The 18,427-nt window shown below is 40.3% G+C and overlaps 1 protein-coding gene across 1 annotated transcript in view; it reads right to left on the reverse strand.

Moving 5' to 3' along the window:
- Positions 1-3,563: 3,563 nt before the first annotated feature.
- Positions 3,564-18,427, reverse strand: part of MRPS6 (mitochondrial ribosomal protein S6) — a gene marked incomplete at both ends in the record, with an annotated part of 44,979 nt that continues 30,115 nt past the window's right edge. Inside the window, 2 exons of the mRNA XM_079545006.1 lie at positions 3,564-3,738; positions 14,962-15,101. Of these exons, the coding sequence (XP_079401132.1) occupies positions 3,564-3,738; positions 14,962-15,101 (315 nt within the window). The remainder of the gene's footprint in view (positions 3,739-14,961; positions 15,102-18,427) is intronic.

An 18,427-nucleotide genomic window follows, 5' to 3' on the forward strand; every position in this document is an offset into this window, starting at 1 on the left:
TTTAAACAGTACTCATTGTTTTTTAGCCCATGATTACATGCCATGAGTTTGAATTATCTGGAAGGGCTTGTCATGAACATTTGCTGGAGGTACTGGCAGTCCTGGTCAGATCCCCAAAGCCATTCTTGAGAAGGAATAAAATGTAGCAAGCAGGTTAAGTCCCAGAAAAAAATGCTGTGTCTCCAACTGCTTCAAACAAGTTAGCCCCTTGCTAAACAAAAACTGATTTCATTAAGTGACAAGTGATGGGTTTCTGCGGTCAGAGCCCGTGAGTCATTGGAAAGCTGCCCTTGTAATTATTGCTGCCTCTCCCCATGTTTGTTGCACCTGGCTCAGCCCGCTGCTTCAGCACTCTACTAAGAAATGCAGCTGAGAGATGATTTTTGGAGAGATCCATTAAAACATTTACAGTGATAGAAATATTCTACTGACATTGAGGATCCTCAACTCCTTTAAGCTCACGCTGTCAACACGCTATTGAGATGTACAGAAGGTGTACAGCCTCTGCGTTAGCGGGAGCACATCACCACATGCACAAACTTCCTGGGTCAGGCTCACCAAGTGCTTTGCAAGCACAGTGCTAAGTGCTATGAGGGTGCATTGCCCTCAGCCTGCTGAGAAACCACAGCACAGTCCATATTCAGCAGAGTGAGAGAGATCAAGTCAGGAAAAATGTGTGATTGAAGACGTACCTAAGATCTCCACCACAAAATCTCTTGTGCTTATTTGCTTGCCAGAAGTAGGATAGAGGAAATACTTCTGGCCCAGGAGAACTGCCAGTTGGTATGTTAGTACTTACCTCAGTGCATCTCCACAATCTACCAGGCATCTAGGAGTGTAAAATTACTTATTTCATACACTTGTGAACACAGAATCACAGAATGGTTTGTGTTGGAAAGGACCTCAATACCCACGCCGCCCCAACCCCTGCTGTGGGCAGAGCTGCCTCCCACCAGCTCAGGCTGCCCTGGGCCCCATCCAACCCGGCCTTGAGCGCCTCCAGGGATGGGGCACTACAGCTTCTCACATAATCTAAGGAGGAGTCAAAGCACTTCATTATCAGACTACAGGGTAAAAAAAATTTAAAGTACTGGTACACAAATTGTTCAGGCCTTTGGGAATGCCGGTGGAGTCTGACATTTGATTATTTGGCCACACTCCCACTGCACAGACTCTTTCAGCTCTCCAGTGACACCATACAGCATCCTGAAGTTTTATTCCTGGAAATCAAGAGTCCAGTGGGACAAATCAGCTCTCAACTATCAAAAAACCCCAGCACACCGCAAAGACATGCTAAAATTTTCCTTCTCTCTCTTAGGAGAATCTGTAACAGCCCAAGGTATAGCTCCTAGCTTTCTTCCATAGCACAACTCAGGCTGCCCAAAACCAGAACCGCTCAAATCATCAGATAGAATCCAATGCCCATTCCAGCATTTATAGCAGCTGAGAGAATGTGTGCACTGTTCTGCATTACTTTCCTGAAATAGCTAACTACCAGTCTAAGCGGCTGACTGGGCTAAACAAATTGCAACCCAAGGCTCCTTCCTCATCCTCCCCCACCCAACCCCTATTAAAAAGAAGAAAAAAAAAATTATGTTCATATTAGAAACTATCAATTATGAAAAAAAATAGTACATCCAGTTAAGAGACAGCTATTCAGCAGACTTTTTATAAATAAATCCTGATGTTGAGGAAGCACGAGTGCTTGTGTAACCACGTAGCAGGCCTGCAAGTGCTGCTGTGCCTGTGGCCGCTGGCTTCAGTGGGCACTATGTCTATGCTAAAGGCAGAGATTTTCAGTCCTTCCCCTGTACACAACCAATGCTTCAGAGTATGAGGATAGTGGATCGGGAGCATCTCCTTACGCTCTCTGGCCTTCTGGAGACCACCATCTCTCAGAGCTGGTACTGCTGCTTTTCTTTAGGGTCAGCTAGGCTCCAAGAGATTCACTAATGCTGATCCACTCTTGGGATAAGCTGGACTCAGGAGCCTAAGTTCTCTATCCCTAGCATCCACCACGCTCTGTTCAGACCAGAAACAGAGACATGAAAGTCCAATTCACTTCAGGTCCTGATTCATAACAAATACTATCACATGTTTCATAGATAATAAGCTGACAGCTCATCCTCAGTGAACATCTTTCTGAACACACGCATCAACATCAAAACTGAAACAAATTAAATGCCAAATATAATATGATGCTAAAGGGAACAGCATAAAGACAAACAACCAGTATTTGTGTACGTATAATCCGTTTTCAATCTTTATTTAGTGAAGCTGAAAGCTTATGTATTCTCCTTGCTATTGAAATGAAATCCAGGGCCCAAATTCCTAGCCAGAGGATAACTGCTAAGACTTGAAAGCAATTTTTCTTAAACAATAAAAAAACTCAAGTAACCAACAAATACTTGTTTTGTGAACCTATGCAAAACAAAACAAAACAAAAATGAGGGGGGGAAGAGTGGAGGGAGGTGTAGGTGAAAAGCTTGTACCGGTGGTAACACAAGGGAGAACCTTGCCTTGTTTTACACGCAGAACACCAATTTATTCTGTGAATAGGTAGGTGACCAAAAAGAGTTAAGCACTCATTTCTCAAAAGACTGAAATGAGGAAAGATGATGGGAATCTTTAGGCTACAGGTTTCTGCTCATGTCCCATTAAGAAAAACTTCTGAGAGACTTGAGTAAAACACATTTTTATGTAGTTTTCTATTTGCAGTTTGTGCTTCATATGCTGTTAGCCTCCATTCTCAGCAGATCAGCAGAAAGGGCAGCACACGAATCCAACCCCATAGCACAGACTTACAACCCCACAGCTCCTCCTGGCTAAGCTCACACCTGTGTGGAAGGAACATCCATCCTACAAATATTTTCCTCCATTCCAATGCCCAGTCTGGGTCTAGTTGATGGTAAAACAAAACATCTTTTATTCTTCTTTCACTCAACTATGGTCATTCTCTCACATGCCAGTTGGTGTTTGTATACAGAGTAACTCTTTACCTGTACTTTGAACCCAGTTCTCACATGACCATAAAGAAAAGTTTGGCATGTCTTTTGGCAGCATGAGTCATTTCTTTTTGTACCTTTTCTGGTCATAAAAAATGAGTCAAGTTTTATTTTTAATCACACTTTTATTACCTTTTCCCAAAAAACAAGCAAAAAAAATCCTCAAACAGATCACACACTATTGTGCTATATTTACACTGTAGACTTCTTAATCTCTAATGTAAATATGCATACTATGAAGTAATCTGTCTTTGGAAAAGAATGCTATTTTGAGTGTTGTGATGATGGATAAATCTTATCAATGTAATATTCTAAGAGAAAAGAAAATCCATTTTCAGAGCTGTCAAACATGAAGATAAGCATACAGATTAATTCTACTCAAGTTATTTAAACAATTTTAAAAGAAACCTCCAATGTTACAATAACTTAAGCATACTATTCCACACACATAACATAGCTAAAACTGATTATTTTTGATGGACATTGCTTATCAAAATTGTATTCAAAAGTAGGACTAAAAAAATCACCTAAAAGTTTCAAACATGCGATTTAGAGTATTCATTTCTTCTTGGGAATTAGTCTGTCTTCATAGTTGACTATGCCACTGCATTCTTCTGTCTTTGACACAGGATACTTTATAAAAGCACGTCTAATTACATCAACATCACGTCCTAAATGATCCATCATGGTTGATACAATTGAAGGTGGGCCCTCTAAGTCCACCAAAAAATACCTGCAATGAGAAACACACATAAAATAAAACAAAGTACCTGTACTACAACTTGAATTCAAATAACAGTGAGATATCTCAAATGAAATTCATTTTTTTTTTCTGAAGTTCTGCTACCAGAATTCTTTAAATAAAAACTCAGTATTATCTTGATTTCAAATATGACAAGTTCAACTCAAGCAGGCTCTGTCTGAACTCTTCCTGGTGGCGCAGCACATTAAAGAGAACTTGACCTTCTTGTACCTGCTCCATACCTGGATCTGAATTGTAGAATCACAGAATGGCCTAGGTTGCAAAGGACCACAATGATCATCTAGTTTCAACCCCCCTGCTATGTGCAGGGTCACCAACATCTGAATAATATGTTGTGGTTGTTTTTTTTTGAATGGTGGCATATTAACTTTGCTTACAACATGCACTCTCCTTTGAATTCACAGCATTGTTTCATTGGGAAACAAATGACAGCGCAAAATATCTTAAGCTTACATACACATAGGCATACTGCTTCATAGTTCTGCTTTGGAGCTGAATGCAAAATAATAAAAAAAACTAAAACAAAAAAAAGCAAAAAAACAAAAGCAAAAAAAAACCCACAAAGAATAAAATATACCCAAATAGATGGACTTATCCTAAATTAGGAACCTCTCCAATGTGAACAGAGCTTAAATCAATGTGGGGGCAGGAGCTGAAGCTGCATTCAGGAAATGCCAACTTGCACAGTCGGCACTTGACAAGCGTGCTGACTTGCTGATCTTGGCAAGAGTGAAAAGATCTTCCTTCCACACATGCACAGAATGTATCAAATACACTGCTCCAGGTAAGCACTTTGTCTCCACCACACAACTACCTTTGGCATCTACTAAACAAACCCTACTGCCTACCTACAGAAAGGATAACATTTGCTTGCCCGTTAGTATCCTGAATTAGTATAGTATATAGTGTGTATATTAGTATACTAAATATCTTGATTGAACCTCCCCAAGAAGCATCACCCTGAAACATACCCTGAGAGCAGTATTCCTAAGTCATACTACACATTTGTCAAGAACTGCACTCCTAACTCACAAACACCGAAGCAGGATCAAGCATTCCAGTTGGATTTAAAAACTGTACCTAACAAGACTGTATTCTGCAGGAGACACAGGCTTTTATCAAGGTGAACATCACTTCCATAGAGGTAATGCTGGAGGATAAGTCCACAAAATGAGCAGCTGGAATGGGAGGCTGAACGGGAAATACAGGAGGTGGGGTCTCCAAAAACAGACAGATGCACATCCATGCCGCTGACCTGCATTAGAGCTCTTTTTACCTAACTAAATGCCTTGCATAATTAACACCAAGAAATAGTACACACACAGGAGACCTGTTAGGTCAGAAATGAAATTGAGAAATCTGCTGGACTGCTGCGCAGAGGTGGAATTCATACATGGAAAACACTGCAAAGAAAATTCTTCTCAGCCAGACATCCTCATCCTGAACCTCTTACGCCTGCATCTGTATTAACAGTCACAATTTAGGACTGAAGACTTTTTCAGAAAAAGCAGATGGAAGCACTAAGTTCCCCCAGATGAGGTGAGGAGCCTGATGGCAAAAAATCTCCTTGCAGCCTGCACTGAAGAAGCCACTCCTCCAGAACAGGTGCCCAACTGGTGCAGGCCTTGGCTGTGCATCACAGGAGTGGGGGACCAGCGCCAGCTCACTGAGTCAGCTATGGTGACTGCAGCAGGAAGGGCTGCTGTGAGACGCAGGGACAGCTTGCCTTAAGGAGGGCTTGGAGGGTGGTTCACTTCTCCGTGCAAATCTCCACAGAGAATGAAGAGTCTTTCTGAAGATCAGAAAACAGGCAATGCCACCTGGTTAAAAGTTTAAGGAGAAGAATGAGTTTGAAGCTTAGACGAGTCATGAGAATTGTAGCATAACAATTCTGAAGAATGCACAAATGCACACCCCTTGAAAAGGGAAAGTCTTTTTCTGTTAAAGCCATTAAAAGCCACTGGTAAATTTAACAAATGCCACTTAGATCTTCTCCATTGGAGGAACCCTTCCCAATCCTCTCACACTTGTGAATAATACAAGGGAGGATGGAGGGAGAAATCCCAGCTGATGCCATGCCATCACTCCCATGCCCCCTTCCCCTAGCTTTAGGTTTGCAGGAGCATTCATTCATTTTGCAAACTGTGCACCGTATTAATCCCACTTCTCCAGAATCTGATTTCATTTCTGCTTGCAAGTGGTATGCTGCTTTTCATTGTGCTTCTAAAACGGCAGTAGATTTTTTTCTTGTTGGTTTTGTGGCGTTTTTTTTTTTTTTTTTTCCCCTTCAAAAGGCTGCTTTGCAACTTTGTGCTTTCTCTCACATTAGCAAACGGTGGAAATTTCCACTGACGCACTGTTGATAACTGAAGGAGAAGTGGGGGATGGGAGGATGAGCTGTTGCAGCATATCTTTATGACTCCTCGCAGAATAGGTATTTTATCTGAGGACACAAAACTGCAGTAATTGGGGACAAAGCCATTTTTTTTATTTAAACAGTAACCGGTCTTCAAGGTAACAAGCAGCAATTGCATTCCTGTGTAAAAAAGAGCGAAGGAGGGCCAGCAATAAAAAATGTTATTCTTTCATTAAAGGAAGAGAAGAAAATAACAGCTGCAAAAAGAATAAGCAAACACAATTGACAATGCAATTCCTGCGGAGATCCGGAACACCTTCCCTCCAAATACATGCATTTAAATCAGCTGTCATGAGGTTATGGGCTTTTTTTCACCCACTCTAATAAGACATGCTTCAATTTCAGCCAGCGATCTATGACCCCCTGATCAACCACGCCGTTTCTGCTGTTTGTGTATTAAGCAAAAGCAAATCCCAGTGAGATTTAAAGATGGGGAAAAATACAGGAGAGGAACTACCTCATTTGTGCAAGCAGAAATGCAAAAGCATTTAGGCTGTCTAGGAGTCAGCCGAATCATCAGGGGAGAAATGCAGGAAAATTCCATTGATTCAATAAGAGACCACAGTTATTTTTGTCATCTTGCTCAACTGTAAATAGAAGGATGATGTAAATACAGGAGAGCAGACTACCCAGTGAAACATATTTAAACAATGCTTAAATTGGAGAAAGAAAAAAAAAAAGACGTTTCATTTATCTTTTTTAACATATCCAAGGAAGAAATGGTTTGAACATTGAGCCCTAAAGACGGACAGTATATGGCTTCAAAGAATCCTGAATGGATCAAAACTCATCTGTAAATCATAGAATCACAGAATGGCCTGGTTGAAAAGGACCACAGTGATCATCCAGTTTCAACCCCCTGCTGTGTGCAGGGTCGCCAACCAGCAGACCAGGCTGCCCAGAGCCACATCCAGCCTGGCCTTGAATGCCTCCAGGGATGGGGCATCCACAGCCTCCTTGGGCAACCTGTTCCAGTGCCTCACCACCCTCTGTGTGAAAAACTTCCTCCTAATATCTAACCTAAACCTCCCTTGTCTCAGTTTAAGGCCATTCTATATGCAATGTGCCCGTGGAGCAGAGGAAAAAGCACACATACGGTAGACTTGGAAAAGACTGTGTGGTCCCACAGTTGTGCCCAAAAAACGTTTGTATGCTTAAAGATGATAAGCTCAAGCTCCATTAGCTATCTTGCCCTTAAATTTTTCCTTTGCACACAGCAATAGTGAGTCTAAAGTAAGCTTCCCTAATGGGAAAGTGGAAGATAAGGCAAGAAAATGTACAAATGATGCACCCAAGAAGGGAACAAGAAATTGTCACGAGGAAAGCAAGCTGCAGTACTCTCATGAAAATAGCTGGACATTCATTTTCACTGTGATAATCCCCTGTTAACAAAATTGCTTTGCTACATGAATGCCCGCTTCATGTTTGGAACCACTGCATTGTTCTTGAAGAGCCACAGTTTGCTTTTTTCCTCAATTCTTGCAGCTACTTGTCCTCAGTGGGGTAGGCAGGCAAGCTTCTGCTCAGACGGATTATCGTTTTGTAGCTGGAAGGATTAGCACAATGTGTTATTTCTAGCTTTCAAAAAACATGCATGGGATAGATGGGAATCCCTTTAAAATCACAAGGACAGAGACTGGGAAGTTCCAGATTGAAACCAAAAGCTGTATCTTAATAATTGAACTGTGCCACAGCAGGGATGCAAATAATCCATAATTTCCCCAGTACGCTGGGGAAAACTAATTTTTTTTTTTTTTTTAAATTGTCCACAGTCTTCAGAAATGTCATTTGCCAAACCTATACATAGATGCCTGTTATTCAGCTAATTCAATAACAGAAAGATATTTTGCAGTGTTGCAGAAAAATAGAAAAATACTGCTTCACTGCAAAACAGAAACAAGCCTGACCTATTCCAAGTATTTTAGAAGCCATGCTCACTGGGCAGCATTTGAAAAGTCTGCAGATTTGTCACAAAGACAGCTGAAAGGATTACTGTTTGGGAGTGGCCATTACATTTAATCAACATGCTTGCACAAAGATGATACAGAATTTAGCACACCAGAAAATGACACTTAGCACCTCAACATCTCAAATTATTGCACTGTGACATTTCTTCTAGCAAGCAGAAAACTGCAAATTGCAATCTCAAATATAAGGGAAGAAAAAAAAAAACAACCAGCATTTCAGGGCTCTGACACCCAAGGTACGTGCACACTTACACATGCACGTGGACAAAAACTTTTGAAGGGAAAGAAATGGTTCAATTCATCAATGGAGAAAGCCCCATCTAGTGGAAGAAGACAATCAATTTCACAGAAAATACTACATACATGCCTAATACTCAAGTATTCATACTTGTTTTGTCCTGACCCCAGTACAATGCAGATTCAGAATTCCTTTTTGCTGAAACAGACTGAGACATAAGACATTCTCAAATTTGAACAAACCAAACAGCACAAGCTGTACATTAACTATAAATTAAGTCTGATGGTATTAAGAAACTTTGTAAGGTCTTTCACCTGGTTTTCTTTTCTCCAGTTTGGCCTGTGGAAGCTATAAAAATCAAGGCAGTCTACCTGAGGGAAAGTGAAGGTGAATCACCTGCAAGATGAAGTCCTTCCATCATATGATCACTTGTATTTAAGTATATATACATATAAGTATATATACATATGTAAGTATATATAAGGGGCCAGGAAGAGATGGTTTGTGAAAACCTGAAAACAATCCTGAGAATACCTCTGATGGATAACTATTATTTCACTCTTAAAAATAAGTAACATTATATCCAGATAGCATGGGTTACTGGACGGCAATTTAACATCCCCTGTCCTCAGGGAATAATATTCCACCACAAGTTCCTTGCTTAAAAACAAATTGTGTAAGTACAGTTCCTATATTGTAGGAAAGGAGAAGTTTAAACATAGTTCACATAGATAAGCTTACAAAATACTCAGACTCTTAAAGAACATCATACCCAATACTCCTCTCAATATCTATCTATTCCTTGTATGTTAACTACCATGGCACTAAGGAAATGAGGTAGACTCACATGCCCCTTCTTCCCTAAGCCCACATTTTGGCAGTGAACCATGAAGTCATGAGGCATATAAAAGCAAAACACGAGGTCCTTCCACAAAAAGGAGAAACTTCTTCAGGCCCTAAACCACCAAGGGGCGCAGGGAGAAATTTGTGACAAAGCCAGGACAGCCTCCGAGGAAGGAGCCTATGCTACTTAGCATACTCCAGCACCACTAGGGTCCCTGTGCAACTCCAGAAGAAAATTCCCTAAGCACACGTTAAGACAGACTTGCAAAGCACAATTTCACCATGAACAAAAGTAAGACCTGAACTTGCTATTTCAGAGAACAAGTAGGTTGATGAGGTAACTTGGAGTGAAGAGCAAAACAAAAAAGAACGAGAGACAAGCAAATAAAAAATGAGCACTGCCACCTATTCAAAATCAAATTTAAAGGACGAATAGAAACAACAAACCAAGGCAATGAAAAAGTTGGCAAATAGAACATGGAAATTGTTATGAATAACCAGAATTATGCACAGTTTAGCTAGAGAACTCACAAATAAAGAGAATAAAAAAGTAAAAGATGTAAGAAAGCTCTAAAACCATTACTATGTTAGAGGTATATTAAGTAAGGAAAAGCACACGGAGCGAAGCAGAAAAGAAAGACCACAGTGCTGTACCAATTTACCAACAGCACTGACTAGGCTGATGAACAGCATCCTTTCTACAACAGAAATAACAAAAAAATATAAATAGAAGTAACATTTAAAAAAAATCTCTAACAACAAATCTCTAGGGCATATCAAGATACCCAGAAGACAGCAACACACAAACTCCAATTACGCCTGGCCACTTTCTTCTCCCTAAAGCCCCTGCCATAGCTCCTTCCAGTGTAACAGAACCCTAGTTTGTAAAACGTTTGAGCCACTACCTTCCCAAAGGAGTGCCTCAAACCTATTTTTTAAAGATCTGTTTTGCATCCTCCCTTGTACCAGCTTCCCTGAAGTAAAAATATCCTGCATACCAGCCACCTCCCCCAAACCAGCTCCTTAATCTGATGCCTTGAAGCATGAAGTGTCACAAGCATATGATTAAGGCATAGTCTGGCAAGGCCAAAGAAAACAGGTATGCCACAAAGTGCAAACCCACAGACTGTACTACTGAGGTCTATCATTTTACAAGTAGTTGCAATATTCCTCAGTTCAGCTCTGACCGCATAGCCAGCAGTGGCTCTGTAATGTCATCAGCAAGCCATAGTCTAGACCCTTCATTTGAAAGCAGCTTTGAGAGATTCATTGTTCCTGTATCATTTTAAACAGCAAAGAAATCTAGAGTTTAACATTCCTTGAATTCATACACTTAATTTAAATAAGTTTGCTTCTGTTTGTTCCAGAAATAAATACATCCCTATATGTATGATACAGTACTAAAAAAATGCACAAGCAATTCAAGTACATCGTATCAAAAGCAATTAAGTCATGGCTAACAGAACAAACACTTGGCACGAACCTATAATCCATTAGGTAATACAGTCAAGAAACCTTATTTACACTCTCCCATTGTTATTTTTTCGGAGACGTGATGGCCATGGGCAAGTCACTCAGGCTCAGTGCCCAGTACAGTTAGTTATATACCTAACCCACACTGGAACCAAAGCATGCCTGTGTCACGTTTCATTCATCTGTAAGGTGAACAGTATCTGTTAAGAATTTTTGTGTTACACTACAGAATACACTTGAATCACACTCTTAAATAATTTAAAAACAAAATAATGCTCTGCTACAGCAATTAACACCATTAATTAGTAGTCACTTTAACTTCCATTTAAAATACCAATCCACTAACAGTTTGTAAGTTTTATTCTCCCCATGCATCCATGCAGTTCCTGAAGGGTACTGTTTTCATAATTCCCTAAACTCAAAGCCTGTCAGTATTAGGTCTCCAAAAAAACAGAAGCTGTTTTCTGTCAGAAGAGATGCACTTAACAGAAAGACCTAAATTTCTTTTAATATACACTCAGTGCACAGGGACCACCTGCTCAGTGAATATTGTTTCCAGAGGAAAAAAGTCAATTTTACATGTGATCTGAGGTCTTCAAAGCTGCTATGGAGTAAAAAACCATTCATTCCAGTGACAGCTGTGAGCCACTATATACCCTATGGCAACCTTTGAAAAATCACAGCTTTATAGATCAATTGGCAGCAAAATTCTCATTCTCCACTAAGTCTCCTGGATATTCTTAAATTCGTAATGCGCCTGTAATGCTGTATAGCTGAGATAGATGATGTTGAAGCACTACAGAACGGAGAGGGAAAAAATCTGTATTGAGAATTCAGGATACCTGCTTAATGACCAGTGACACGCATTTTAGGTTTAATTCTTTGCCACTTACTAAAGACACCTCTGTCTGCCTCTGTCAGTCACACTGTTTTATGCTACGCACCGTATGTAAAGACTTGAATTACAGTTAAATTAACTAAAATGAAATTAAAATGAACTAAATGAAGAGAACATATACCAAAAGGCTGGGAGAAGGATGGCCTCTCGACATGCTGCAGAGCACGTCTCAGCAGAGCTGTGAGCAGCTGGCAGTGCCATGCTGATGGGCCTTGAGTCAAGATAAGGAAACAGCTTGGGTAACAATGGCTGTTTATAAGGGAACCAGGACATTCAGGAAAATCATTTTGTCTTCCCAGTAAATACTCCATGCAGCTGAGGGGACTCTGTGCCACTCTGAGTGACAGGAAGATGGTTCGTGCAGAGGTCACTAGGGCTGTCTCTAAGAGATGCTCTCTATTAAGCTGTGACCCGTGCTATGAATATTGTATTGCACTAATTTTCACGAAGTAAAACTACAGAGGAGGTCAAAGGAAGTAATGGATTCAATGTGCATCCTGAGCCCATGACATCTACATGCTCTCAGAAAACAAACTACCTGAAGAGCTCTGCTGAGAATCACAAAACTAAACGAACAATTCCACCCCTCAAAAATGAAAAGCTTTCTAAGGTTCACCACTCCTCTGCAGAAACGTAGCATCACTTGCACTCTCACAGAAGCCCTTTGAGTCACTTCAAAAAAAGCCCAGAATAATTTAAAAAAAGTTAGAGACCACATTAATATGCTGTTTAATCTAGCACTCAATACCAACTTAGTATGGAAGAGGAGACAGGCAGAATTAACTCGTTATTTAGAAACAAAGATCTTAGATTTCTTAGTGAGTACAGGTGTATATTTAGCTTGATCTTGAAAAGTTTTTTTTCCCTTTCTTTTTAATGTTTTCCTGTTAGGAAAAAAAAAAAGTTACTTTTATGGGTGCTGTAAAGTAAAACTGACTGATTTTATGAGGTGGACAAAGATCTGACTTTTCACTTTCTGTTCCCATACTATGTTTAATATCCTTAGTAAGTTGTTCTTTGGACCATATAAAATATCAAATAGTGTATTAGGAATCCATCACCCACAGTGAACTGCAACCTCCCTGGCATATATATACAAATGCCTTCTCTCACATTACTAGGTCCAGAAACTGCTGCTGCTTCCCATTATAATATCTTGTTTCTGCTGAATTTAAATTATCCAAATAACATTATTCTTTCCTGTAGTACACACTTTTAATCACCTCTTCCTTTTAAGAAGCCAGACAATTGAGAGCAGGGAACTGCCATATTCAAATATAGAGAGTCCAAATCCACAGCAAGCAGAATGAAGGCTAATTATTTAGAGATACTTGAACTGGGAGGTGGAGGAAAAACAGCAATGGTCACATTAGTCTGACAGCTTCATGACCACGATTTAAAACATGGTAATTATTTGTTACTAAAACCAACCTCAAATAGAAAATCTATCTCCTCTAAGGACTGCAAAGAAGAGGGTTACAGTATACTGATCCCCTCCTTCTCCCTATGAAACAGATAATCTGTTGTAGTAAACAAGTTAAACTAGCTTACATATCTGAAATATCCTTTGGAGAAAGGATTAATGTTTATAAATATCTAAAGGGAGGCGGGAGGCAAACAGATGAAGCCAGGCTCTTCTCAGTGGTGCATAGCAATAGGACAAGAAATAATAGCCTAAAACACGGTAAAACAAAGTAATAGCCTAAACATGGGAAGTTCCATATAAACATGTGGAAGAACTTTATGGCTAGGATGACAGAGCACTGGAACAGGTTGCCCAGAGATATGGTGGAGTGTCCTTGTATGGAGATATTCAAGACCTGTCTGGATGCCTACCCATGCAACCTATTGTAGGAACTTGCTTTAGCAGGGGGTTGGGCTCAATGATCTCTTGAGGTCCCTTCCAACCCCTGCAATTCTGTGATATGCCTTCTATTCAGTTCTGTTACATAATTCTGTCTGGCTGTTCTCCTTCTTTTCTTTTGGTCTCCCTGCTGAAGAAACCAAGACCTGACCTCCAAATTGTTGCTACTCAAACCAAGTGGAAACTGTGATCCAAGGTGGTGAAGTGTTTCAAGGTGTTAAGTGCTCTAAAAGAAAATTTGGAAGTCTCAACTTCAGCCTTAGCTCCCATCTGTAATAAAATAAGTTATACTAGCTCCTCGCTTTGCTTAATCACCCTGAAAAGAGTAAGGTAATTAATAATTCTGTCTTGAGACAAGGCTTTGATTAGCTCCTGTGTGGAGACAGCAAGACTAAAATGCAAAACATACAGGATCGAGCCACATTTTGAACGCAGACTACCACAGGCACCATGGAGCAAGAGTGCAAGAACTTCATGGCCACAGTGCCATTGCTTTTGGTAAGGAACTGGCACACCACGGAGGTTTCCCCCTCCCTATCCTTTCTGTCAGCCTGCTGTGCTCCCCTTCACAGAAGGGAGCTCTTCAGCAGAGGGAGCAGAGCCCCAGGAAATGATCTAAGGAGGGCTTCATAAAAAGCACACCACTGGAATCACCTCATCTTCTCTGGTACCAAATGACAACCAAGGAAGGTGGCACACATGCTGGTCAGCCAACCGATGACAGCCGGCTGCACTGGAAGGATGGGGGAAGCGTGCAGCTGATTGTTATTTGGATTACCGCAGGCAGGCCCAGCGCCGCACAGCACAGGTTGCCTAGCAACATTCCCCAACCTTAGAGGAGAGCCAGCTTCCATTTCCATGTCGGAGGAAGTCCAAGGAGCAACAAACACTAACATGAGTGATCGGGGTGAAACCCACAGCACCCACCCAGCCAGCCCCAGAGAAGCCTGGCACCTGATGGGCCAGTTGAGAACTGTCTCTGGGGGCAATTGGAACCATTTATCCTCTAAGCGAGCTGCACTTACATGGTCATCTTTAACAACTGTACCACAAACACAAGTCCTACGGGATACATATGGTGATTAACATTTAGTTCAGATGCATTAGAGAAAAAGAATCAATCTTGCCAATTAGCAACCAGCAGATTAAGTAAGACTTTTATCAGTAAACAGCCTGACTGGCTTGGAAAACAGTTACGTAAAAACGCCCTAACAAAATAACATTGTGTACACTAGGGAAAGCAGTTCTGAAGGCCTGAACTTGGGCCACACACAACATGACATCTCAAAACGAACAAGAAGCCAACACCAGGCAAAACAAAGAGGCACAAAACAGGGCAACACATGCACAAAGAGCCCCACAAAGCCTTGCCAAGGTGACAGACATCGCGTATTTACTCCCCAAAAGCACAAGGAAGACCAAATGATGACAGTTACATAAGTACATTTTATAGGAGCACTGAAAGGCTTTTAAGAAAAAATGCATCATGCATACCCTCCTCTCCTGTGGCGATGGTTGTGCTTGGAGATTTTATATGGCAGAGCCCTTTCTCCCAGGTTTTCGAGGTTCCTCACAATGGCTCCTCTCTCCATGAGAGCCTCTACAGTGCGCTTCAGCACAGCTGCAGTCTCAGGCTTTGAAGAGAGAAAAAATAAAAAGAGAGCAGGAAATGTACACAAATCTCGTTATTCTTATTATGTTGATTACAATCAACACACGCATTTGTATGGCTTAAGTACCAGAAGGGAATGTGTAGTAATCAATGGATTTGACTCACCTGGTATCACCTTGGCAGATCCTTGCACAGGTCTGAGTAAATACGTATGGCAAAGAGCAACTACGAACTGACAACAGCTTGAAAGACCCTTGGACCACTAATGCTAGTTAATATTGCTCATCAAAACATTTAAAGTGAACAGTATGGGGAATACCAATCTGTGGCTTGCTGGAAATAACAATTAGCACTACATTCACTTTGCACCATCACTTCAACAGCACACATGTAATAGATATTTGGACCCTTGCCTAAATTGCTGCATGTCTCATTACAGTTGCGTAGTTGACATCCAAGCCTGTTTAAGAACGATAGAACCGGCACGCAGTAATTGGTCTAACATGCAGAGATTTCACTCCTCATAAGAACAACTATGAGGAACAGGCAGCCAAAAAACAGTAGGTGAAACAGATGCAACATTTTCTTGCTTAATGCAATGATTTCAGCAGCAACACTTAGTAATATCTACGAAAATGTTATTCAGTATAAATTACAATGTTTTGAAAACTGCAAACTTGGTACATTCTCGTGACAAGTATTTGAAAAAAACAATCTCTTGCAGGGAAAGGAAAGCAAGTGGACATCAAACTGAACACAAAACAAACCACAAAGTGTTATTCCCACCTCCCTGCAAAATTTCACATCACCGTATATTCCCAAATCTACTTGTCCGTAGAAATGGCAATAGCTGAATGGTGAAGTAATTAAAGAGCTGGTTTTCAAAGTACTGCCCTTTCTCAGGCAGGAAAAAAAAAATCTTCCGTAATAGTTCAATCATTTAATGAAGATTACTCAAAGTTAGCTTCGTGACTCTAAAAAGAAGGGCCATTTAGCATCCGAATCTCTTAAAGGACATTGGTGAAAAAGGTGGTACCATAATCTTATAGTAAGAATGTGGTATAGTCCATGCCTCGGCGTATAGAATTTCCTCCTCATTTTGCAGAGGATGAAAGGTGATAAGAAAGAGCTTCTAAATGCAGAGTAACGGTGTTCAACAGGCAACATTTTGCAACATTGACTGTTCTTGGAAAAACCAGGAGCACAGGTATTCTGAAATGATTTCTCGTTTCCATAGGTTAACTGACCTGTGAAAGTCAAGAGTCTGCCATCTACTTCTCTTAACTATAAATCAGAAATTTTATTTCCTCCTCACCTGCTAGATGAACTGTTCGGGAAATTTATTTTCAACACAAAGACCCCAATCAAAAATGCCTGGGATTTGTTTTCAATGTACATTTAGGCTATGTTGTAAAACCGTCAAAGCAACCAGACAAGTAAGTTCAAATATGAAGAAATGTCACTACCTTGCCAACGTTCTTCAATGCATTAAAACTAATGTTTCTCACAAGAGACAAATACTAAAGGTATCTCTTGTCACAGTGTGAAAAATTAGGGTGAAGGCATTGTTAAAACAGCTTACGCATTGCACTATATTAATTTAAATCATATTTTAGCTCAGAAATAGGAAAATCATTTTTTCTGTTGACTTAGGATATCTTTTTGCCTTCGTGCCACAAAGCAAGCTGTTCTCACAAACATTTAAGGTGTCTAAATTTGACTTCGGTCTCTTCCTTCAAGTTTACCTGCAACAAAACCAGTGTATTCAGAACTTATGAACGAGAGACTGGCACACAGATAGGTACACTATACAGCCCTCACGTGAAGTAGAAATCTACATATAAATCATGCCATCTGGAAAGCCAAGTAGAACAAGTGGCATTTTCACAATAACTCCAAAACATTCATGTTTTCTTTTATCATAATAAAAAACGTTTGTTCAAATTTCTGCTACTGGAGAAGTGTCTGTAACAGTCAGGTTACAGGTAACAGTTTGGCTTTACTTGACCCTATTCCTCCACACTCCACAAATGCTGTAACACAACAGAGTGAGAGCAGAGCTGAGGCTCCTCTCAATACTTTCTCCATGAACAACTATTTTCTCAAGCTCTTTACTGCTCTTCGACACAACTTAAAAGACACAAAGATGTGAGAATCTGGCTCAAACTCTAGATACCTTTTTTTTTTTTGCTACTTCCATTAACACATGATCTCAGCACTCAAAACTCATCCAAATCAGGAGCTGCAGGTGAGATACCTTTCTAACAGTGGCTGCTTCATAGTGTTGCACATTCCAAAAAGCAGGGTGACAGAACTGTTAATGACATCCATAGGTTCATGCTGCAAGAACTGTATCAGAAATCCAGCTTCAAGAAAGAAGAGAAAAATAACAACTACAGCTGTTGTGAAACAAAAGCACTGACACAAGTATCATTCCCTAGGAGGTTCTGACTTCAAAATAAGAATCTGACAAAGACTGCTAGGATTTTACTTGTATTAATAATGAAAAACAAGTAGCTTTAGGAAAGAAAGGGTAGTTAATCTAACAGCTTCAGTATTTTGTGCACTGCAGCACACCTGTAGTGCTTGCAACACTAGGATGGAGAACATATGCTTAGAAAGGAATAGGATCTGCCATTCAAGTCTTCTTCTGTGCCTGCTGTGTGTGCTTTGGTTGCAGAAGCCTCTGTGGTGCTCAAGCACTTATCACAGTAAATATCTGTCAGGTTAATAAATAAAAATATCATTAGGTTTACTGTTGCTACTTGTTTCCCACTCAGACAAAAAATTCTGATCCACAAAGAGAGCTCTGTTCAAAAGAGACCGTAATTGATCGAGACTTTTAGACAATCAGCAGCATGTCCAGATGTGGACGTGTATGATATACCCTTCTATAACAACCATGCATGCTACAGTTAAACGTACTGGATAAGTTTATTCCTCTGCATCCCTCCTACCCTCAAGTGACACTTAGGCTTTCTGTATCTTTTATACTTGCCAACAAATCAGCATTTTCCTAGAGTGGCAGCATGTCCAACATGATGTGCAGTTTCCAAACACAATGAAATCTAAGATAACGTCCTATATATTTAAAAACAAAACAAAACAAAAAGAACAAGAAAAGAAAGCCACAGATTTCTACATTCAGAATTGTAAAATATTACGCTTTTTTGCAACCTCTCCATTTGTGGAAGTACTTTGAAAACATAAACTAATTGTTGGTTTTGAAAGCTTGTCACTGCAATCCCTCTCATTCCTCCTCTCCAAAAAAGATCATGGTTCACCATAGCTTGCCTGAAGCCATCAACCAAACTATATATAGGCTAGCCTGTGCTAACCATAATATCC

This window comes from Tetrao urogallus (assembly GCF_951394365.1).
Source record: "Tetrao urogallus genome assembly, chromosome: 1".
Lineage (NCBI taxonomy): Eukaryota > Metazoa > Chordata > Aves > Galliformes > Phasianidae > Tetrao > Tetrao urogallus.